At 38.6% G+C, this 9318-nt stretch overlaps 1 protein-coding gene across 1 annotated transcript in view; it reads right to left on the bottom strand.

Annotated features, from left to right (window-relative positions):
• Positions 1-7364: 7364 nt before the first annotated feature.
• The window catches only part of SEC61G (Sec61 translocon gamma subunit), a 4970-nt gene continuing 3016 nt past the window's right edge, over positions 7365-9318 (bottom strand). Inside the window, exons 3-4 of the mRNA XM_011381044.2 lie at positions 8134-8236; positions 7365-7542 (exon numbers count right to left, since the gene is read on the bottom strand). Coding sequence (XP_011379346.1) covers positions 7533-7542; positions 8134-8236 — 113 coding nt within the window. The 3' untranslated portion in view covers positions 7365-7532. The remainder of the gene's footprint in view (positions 7543-8133; positions 8237-9318) is intronic.

Here is a 9318-nt window from a genome sequence, read left to right as displayed (position 1 = left end):
AGCAGCAGGGTGACCAATGGCTCACAGCTAAGTACCTGCACGGCTGTGGGACAGAATACAGCCGGTCTCCTCCCAGAGCCCCCAAGGGCGCCGGCGCCTGAGGGTGCCAGGAAGACACAGCGCTGGTGCCTTGGGGACCCGAAGAGGAGGAAGCCACTGGAGCCTGATACAGAGCAATACTGGCCTCGGGGTCCACCGCTCCCTTTACAGTAAGGTAGAGATCAGAAGTGTGTTGCCCCCAAACACCCCCAAAAACACAAAAATAGAAGGAATTAGCGAAAGGTCGCGGATGGAACAGTCGGAACCTCAGCTAGAGCTCCTTCGGCGGCGCATGTGCTGGAGCTGGAATGATGCGGAGAGGCGTAACCCGCCCTGTGCGCAACGATGACGCGCAAACTCCTGACGGGTCCCACGTTGAAGAAAAAGGAAAAGGAGACTCGCGGACCAGGAGCGTGGACCCCCTTCTCGACCACCCCCTCTGCACTCTTTGCTCTGGTCACATACTGAGGCTTTAGGACTTGTAAATTAATGCTACGCAGCCTTTTTATTGGGAAAATCTATGAGAAGCTTATATACATATAGAACACATGTATAAAGCCAGTTGTTAAGATGTAAATAGCACGCTGGTGGTTGCAGTACACCCGACTGACTTCTATTTCAAGAACCATGTGTTCCCCTCTATGTCGAGAATTATGTATAATTTTAAATAAGTTTTCAATAAACTGGTACCACCTTTTGCATAATTAAAAAACATGAGACTCCGGATCGAAAGTGGCCCATGAGACATCAAACACGACAGATGAATGCTGACACAGAAAGTCTTTAACGGCAACTTGCCTTGTTTTGAGTCTTGAAAATACTCAAAATTTTTATCAAATCATTATACATTTAAATGTATTTCACAATGGAAATTATTAGAAATGTAAAGCACATCTATATAATAAAATGCTCATATAATTATTTGCAAAAGTTGTGAGAAAATAAGTATTTAAGTCTACCTAAGGGTAAAAGCAATTACATTACATTTATGGGATAAAATACTTTGTAACAAATGAGATTTGTAGATAACTTTTATGAAATTAGACCTATCATAATATTAATGATGCATTAAAAATAATATATAAAACTCAAATATGTAAAGAAAAAATGAATAGACTTTTTTAATATCATATTTATTCATATGGTTTTATTCTTGCATCTTTTCACATATCAGTAGTTACCAAATTTTTCCAGTAGCACTTTCATAATGAAGAAAATATAAGAACGACATAAAAAGATTTTAAAAGTAAATTGAATAGAACATTACTTGACCCTTGGAGACAGAACTTGCTGTATTGGAAACCATGAAATGATGAAAGAAATTAGATAAATAGGCAAAGGACATAAACTGGTGATCCATATTATATAAGACTATCACACAGTGCACAAGCCCATGGGGACATGCCCAACCTCAGGTAGTAACAAGAAAGAAAAACAGTGTAAAATAAAATAAAGAATAAGACAATGTATGGACAAACTGAAATGAAATAGTAACTTCAAACCGTTTGGTGTATAAATTGACATGAGGCTTTTTGAAAGTATATATATGCACTGTGATCATCATTGTTGATCACTGATTGAAAACCTCAGCTCTAGATTTCCATGCTAAGCACCCAATTCCAATACAGATAGTTTTCTCACAATGCAAACTCCTAGACAAAAATTAAATGTATAACAGAAAAAATGGGTGGGGTGAATCATCCACATGCACATACACATACATATTCACGTAAAAATGGAAATATTTTATACCCAGTTAAAATTGCCTTTAAAGATTTTTTTCATTAAAAATATTTACATCTGAATAAAAGTAGACCCTATCATGTGAAGTGGAACAAAGGACAAAATTTTACAACCATGTAAATAAAAATACCAATTAGTATTCAAAGATACTGTATGTTGAACACTATGCTTTATACATTTTTGCTTGATCCTCACAACTGTAATAGTAGGTACAACTATTGACCCAATTTTACAGATGATGGAACTTCATAAACTTAGTTACATATCATAAAAATTGAAATACATCGAGAAATATTAACAAAGGATTGTTTTAGATTTGAGTTTTTATTTTTACTTTATTTTTTGCACATCCATAAAAGGTGATCTACTGTTTTCATAACTGGAATAAAAACGACGCTCTTAATTTTTTTAATTGATCATTCGACAAAAACAAAAATTGAATACATATAGTAAACCAATAGTAGGAAAATGTTCAATTTCAGAGAGTACCAAGAAAGAAAAACAAGTGGGAAGACCACAGTGCACCTGTGTACTAAAATCGATGCTTAGATCAATGGGCCGTCAGGAACAAGTATCCAGTGAAATATCATTTAATAAGGTAATATTCTTAGTGCCCAGCAATTGTGTAAAAATATTTAAGGTAAATCCAAACAAAACAAGTGCCAGACCAAACAGAAAATAAAACTTCAAAAGTCCAAAAACAAAGTCTATGAGTACTATAATGGAATGTGTATGAGAAGTGTATCATGAGAGCAATCTCGGCTTTGAAGCAACAGAAGAAATCACAGTGGGATAAACAAATATATTTGAATATAAAATATTTACACCCAGCAGAAGGAAGAAAAAAACAAACTAAAAAGCAACAAACTAGAAAAATATATTTTTTCAATATTACAATTGGGAAGTAATCATATTTTTTCAATTTAATTTTGCATTTTAATTGATTTTTCTGTTAATATCTCATTATTATTAACATCTCATTAGGTATCTGGGTAAAGATTAAAATATTTCACACACAAAACTGCATAGAAGTTTACAAATAGTAAACGAGACATGAGAAAATATGGTCCTAAATAATAACAAAAATGCAAATTAGAGCAAAAGCTTTATCTTTCACTTAATAGCAAAAAAAAAAAAAGAATAAAAATGATATACACACCCAACAGGTGTGATTACCATGCAACTAGATTATCATGGCTCACTTTCAATTTTACAGCCGTTGAAGAAAACTTTTTGGCACAGTCTCACATCATTTGACTCCCTGCTTCCATATATGGGACTTTATGAATTTATTCTAAGCCCAATGAATTTGTTTCCTTTGCATCAGAAATATGAACCCGTGAATAAATCACCTCTTTTTCTAATTTTAAACCGCCTTTTCAGCTGTTCTATTTCCCACTGTATGAACCATGAAAGAAAAGCCCCAAGTCATCAAAGTCCCTACTTATCTATCATCAGGAGGAAACAAGAAATCCTACCTCAGCAAACTTCACGGCTATTTCTTGTTTTTCCCTGCTGATGAGATCCTGGCTTAAATTCCCCCTAGCTGACAATATGGCCAATAAAACAACTCTTTTTAGTAACACGTGCCTCCATCCGTGATGCTAGCTTTATGCTGCTTTTTCTCTTATACATACTCTGACAATTCAAATTGAGAAGGGAAATAAAGACACTTCACGAGACTTATTTATATCCATTTTATTAAATTCAGGCACAATCCACCAAGGCAGTCAAGAGTGTGCCTCAGAGTCGGAAGCTACTGAGGGCAAATTTCTATACTTGTCCTACTTTATCCTGTTAGATTCAGTAAAAACGCATTGAGGAAACAGGCAGGTACATTGAATGCATTTAAATCTATTTCGGCTGCTGACTTAATCTAATAAACGTGCACCCCTTCAGAGTGAACCGGAAGGTAAAGTTGGAGCTAGGCTCTGTGATGCGAGTACAGGATGTCATTGAAGGGAAACGCGGCACGTCGGCCGTCCCCGCCTTTCTGCCGCAGTGTCGCGTGTGTCTTATGGAGTCCGGGCACCTCACTGGCTGATGGGCTGCTGAGGAGCTGGAACTGGGCTCGCTGGCAGCATGGAAGAAAACCAAGCAGGTGTTGGGGAGGCCCTCCCTTCAATGTTCGATTCCAAACACTGCTTCTCAAAGTGTGACCCGGAGCCAGTTTTACCTGTGACCTAGTTAGAACGCACGTGCACGGGCCCTTCCAGGACCACAGAACCGGAATCGCTGGGGGCAGAGCCCTGAACACTGTTGAAAGCTCTGCAGGAGGGTCTTGTGGACGCCGAAGTTTGAGAAACAGGGAAAAGATCGATTATGCGAACTGTAGAAATGTAAGGTGTCGGAACCGGGAAGACATGCGGGGACACTAGTCACCTTGCTTCTGGGACTGATGCAGCCAGAGCAAGACCACAGCCCACAGCTGGTGGAGCACAGCCCAGGGAGGAGGCGCCGACTTTCGATGGGCAGAATTATTGGCAGGAATTACATAGGGTTTTAGGGTCTAGGCAAAGTAGGCGGTGTTAACAGCTTTATTCTCCCCCAGCAAAGAACAGGACAGTTAAGCAGATAAACCAAGATTTAAGTCATCATAAAGGCTAGAATCGAATGAGAACCTAATCATTAAGTAGGACGGGGGGACATGAACGCTGCTGTGACATGAGATATTCAGGTGAGATATTCAGAGCTAATCCCCAGCACACAGAAAGGGCTGTAGGCAGCAGTATTAAATTTAGAGGCCCCTGGAAGAGCGGACTGAGGACCCGGATGTCCTTCCTGCCCTGATCGGCACTGACTGAGAACTACCTCCCTCAACACGATGCCTGGCAGGCAGAAGGCAAAGGCAGCAGTGGGGAAATGGGAAACTAACCATCCTGAGTTTAGCATTGAAAATTCAAGGTCCTAGCAAAATCCTCGGTTCCAGGAAAACCAAGAAGTTTGGTCAGCCAAGTACATTCTAATTTTCTAAGGTAAGTGGGACATTTATAATTTACTTTTTCATCTTGGCATCTTGGTAAGTCAAATAAAATCATTACCTTAATAATAATGTTTAAATAATTCAAGAGATTCATGTGCTTTGTGTATTTCCAGAAATTTGCAGAACCGTTTTTGTTACAGATTGTGGGCATAAAATAACTGTAGGCACACGTGAGTAATTGTGTTAGTTTTTTTTTTTGGCAGTACCACTATTCACAAAACTGAGGTCATATTTTTAGCTTTTAATCCATGCTTACTAGGTGGGTAAATAGTTGAAGAGCTATGGGACACCTGGAGTGACAAAGCTTATTGAAACTCAAGGACAAAACTTTGGAGCAGATGGGTTGCGAATGAATTGCAAAGTGGATGAATGAATCACTGCATCACAAAACGACTGGGCAGGGAGAGCTTCTGAACAGGTGCAGGATAAAGCAGCAGAATCCGGTCCACGTTGTCAGATCTGAGGGCTTGTCATGTCATTTAGAACACCTGTAAAAAAAACTAATTCTTCTGAGCTCGAAAAGGCTATTTCAGCTCGTTTTAGACTACCGATATAAATCACTAATATTCGAATTTCTAGAAAATTCTTCTAAAAACATTTTTTAAATAAAGCTAATTTTATAAAATCCATTGATGTCTAAAAAACTTGGGACCCATTTCTTTAACTTGAGTCTAGTTCTGTACTCTAGGTCCCAGGCACGTAAAAATCAGACTATCTGAACCTAAAAGCTCGGATTCTCTCTTGCAGAGGGACAGCGGCGTGCAGTCAAGAATGCGGTGACTCCGACCCTCTCGAAGGCAAACGTTTTCACACGACTGGCGTTAAACACCCCTCCACCGACTCCAGTCTGAGGAAGAGGGCTCCGAGGACATCCACAGGCGACAACTGTCCTGAAAATGGGAGTCTAACAGCTCAGACCTTAACCAAACGTTGTCTAAATTCTATTTACTATGGTCCGAAACAGCCTTTTGGAAAGCAATGGGAAATCGGTAAATTTATTCTGAAAGTTAGCCAGGGAATACAATTAAAGGAAAATCTACTTCTGTCTGGGTCAAGCTATTTTACTTGAAAACAATTTCTGTTCCTGGGGGAAGACAGACAGACAGACTGCCCAGGTTCTGACGACCCCCGCTCCTCCCCATCGTTGAGATCAGGTCTCCGGACGATCCCTAAGACGGTTCAACCAGACGTCTTAGGACAAAGCAAGGAAATAACCAGGCCCACCCAGAGCTACTGAATCAGAACCTCTGGGGATAGGACCCAAGTTTTAAAGAAACTCCCTCAGAAGATTTTTATAAAGTTTAAGTACTGTTTTATAACACAAATGCACTCTTAGATATACTAGGAATATGAGTAATTAAAAAATCTATTTAATTTTTCCTGTGTAAGAAATCAACCACTGAGCGTGAAGGTTATTCTGCTCTCTCGCATTTCTTGGTCAGCCTTCATTTTACATGTATAAATACAAAATGTTTGTGACAGCTTACCTGCTCTTGAGTCAAGAACCAGTAAGTCAGCAAAATACAGAATAAGCAGCCCAAATGTATGCTATAAATAGTTCATAATTATATCCTACACAAAAATATACACATTTGCCAGAAGCAAAACAAGTCTACATTTGACTAATTTCTACCATAAGTACTTAATATACACTTGTATAGTTGTATATGCATGTGTACATATATATGCATATCTGTATAGACATATGTACAAATACGCGAATGCACATGTGTGTACACACACACACACACACACACACACACATTCTATTCTGGCCTTTAAGAAGCTGAATATCTGTAAAATGTGGATACGTGATAGACTTCAGGTTAGAGACGGCCACGGCTTTATTTTTATTTCTTTGAAGACACCAATTCAAGACAAACACCATCGGCATTTCGAAAATAGGCAGAGAATGTTGCTCTCACTATGAAAACAGACTTCGCTCTCCAATCATGGGTCCCAAAACTGAGGAACGCACCCCAGACACACCAGTTAGATCCCCGCCCAGCTCACTCACTAAGAATCAGAGGACATTCACCAACTGTGTGCTGCAAACCAACTTCTAAAACACGATCAGAACTTGGGAAATAAAGTTCAATAACTAAATACTGAATGAAAAGATTAATAAAAAGGCTTTAAGGGGCGGGCATAAACTGTCTTACTTTTTATTACTATGTTTTTCAAAAGGAAAAAGAAAGGCAAGCCCCTTTCACCTCACATCCAGTTATCAGTGAATTCTTTCCAAAATTCAGAAGGGCCAGGTTCTGTGCCAGTGTGACCACTCGGTCCATCTGCAGAGGACTTTCGCTGGGAGACCAGGACTTCAGGATGCTAGTCCTGGGCTCTAACTTCTGCAGGCGCTGACTTCCGGTTTACATTCTGAGTGCTTCAGGACAACGTGACCCACCCTTGAACCTGCCTTTCAAGAGCTTCGACCCCTTCTTCCAGGACAGCAGAGTGCGCAGAAAGTGCAGAATGTCACCATGCCCTTTAATTTCTCGTATAAACCGAAATCTGAGGGATGGAAGGAAGCAAAGAAGGGAGAGAGGGAGGGGGGAAGGAGCCCAGTATTTCCTATCATTAAAATTTTACAGAGATCTGTGATGGAAAAAAGAGACGTTTATTTTACAATTATTTTAATTTAGAAATAGAAAACATCTTGGAAGAAAAAAATGAGAGAAAAACAAAATATGTAGGCAAACTTTTACTCCATGAGCTTCTCAAACCCTCACTTGTTCACCAAATCCCAAGACGAAAAACAAGGTATTCAGCCACCACTGTAAAAGAAAGAAAAATGGTCAATATTGAGTGTATACAAGATTTTAACAATAATAGTACTTTGAAACGCAGTATGCTGTGATTTTATGGAACCAAAACCAGTTATGTGAGAACCACACCTACGTTACCCCAAGACAGCATAAAAGAAACTGAACTTTAAAATCTTGTTACAGGTTTGGAGATGATGTGACTGCCAGAACAACTTATCATAAAAACGCGGAACTCTGATTTAGGAAGTGTGCTCAATGTAAAGTCTTTCTGAACAAGACAGAAAAACACGAATTACATGACAGGATAGTAAGCTGAGAAGTTTTTGAATGTGATGGACAATATACGGGTTGAAAATAAAGAATGAAGACTCGCACAGTGACTCCTGACCACTACGGCATACCAGAAGCACTCAGAAACGGTTTAAGCATAATGAAAACAAAAATCGCTTCAAATGATCAGGCACTCAACAAATATCGGCAGAATCTAGCAGTATTCACAAGTCAAGAGACGTGTGCACGAATGAAACAGCAAGCTGGCAAGTCAAATGGTTTCAATTTTCACTCCATTCTAGACACTGTCTATTTCAAAAGGTTACTTACACGATGATGTTATTAATAGGGATGTGGATCAATTTCACAAAAAAGCCAATAAATCCCATTATAGCAAATCCTATTGCTGTTGCCATGGCAATCTTCTGGAATTCTGGATTCAAAACACAAAATTTACATTATTTTTACAGTGTCACTGTAAGTACAGGAGGAAAAACTAACGGTGACATAAACTTACTGGTGTACAATTCTCCTGATAGTAAATACATAATTTTGAGTAAAACAAAATATGATGCTATTTATTAATAATAAACTGGTGGATTTTTAAATTTTCATATTTTATTATCTAAGGAAACATAGAAATAAAGTGCATGCCCATCCTAGTGAATCCATCGATAAGCAGTGAAATATTTTACCTTCTTAGCAAATGACCAGAATGCCAAAAAGAAACATAGAGAAAAGAAATACACAGTATGTCTTCAAAAATTTTAACATTGCTAAAAATATTGATTATAAAAGCAGAGAACATAACTTTTTATTAAAAATAGGTCCATTGTCTTTGATATTATAATGAAGCCAAAAATAAGACTTGAAAAATCAAACTGGGGTGGGCACAGCTTCATGCGAAGGTTTCAGGCCCTGGTAATGTTTCCATTCGACGTTATTAGCTCTCCTGGCCTGCTGAGCCCTCCTACTATGTGCCATCAAATCTTCTACTTCTGTTCGTGATACCACAACAGTAACTAAAAATTATAACTGCCATGATCTGTGTACGACCGCCTGCCTTCCCTGAAAGAGTCTAAGCTCCATAAGAGCAAGGACTATTCTCTGTATTTTTATGTATCATACTACATATATATATAATGTGTTATATTCTTTGTTATAGTCCCAGCTCCTGATGCAGGCAGCAGTCGATAAATAAATAAAAGTAGACACATTCTGGTGCACCTTTTAACACATGAATCATGATAAATAAGAAATTAAACTTTCCAAATTGGCAACAACTGTATCGCTGATTTCATGCTAAGGTTTTGCTGGGGGAGCAGGGGGAAGTGGCAGAGCACGGAGGGCTCCCGGAAGATTTTCCAGAGAGAAAATATGGAAGATACTAAAAACGCTGAAGTCATTAAATATGACTAAAGCCGAAAATAAGACTGTAATAATCTTACACCATTTGAAAATACATAAAACAGAAAAACGTATAAAGTATACAAAATTTAGGAAGAAGTGACGTTA

Source organism: Pteropus vampyrus, unplaced genomic scaffold, assembly GCF_000151845.1.
Source record: "Pteropus vampyrus isolate Shadow unplaced genomic scaffold, Pvam_2.0 Scaffold424, whole genome shotgun sequence".
Lineage (NCBI taxonomy): Eukaryota > Metazoa > Chordata > Mammalia > Chiroptera > Pteropodidae > Pteropus > Pteropus vampyrus.
This window is presented reverse-complemented; position numbering and strand designations above follow the sequence as displayed.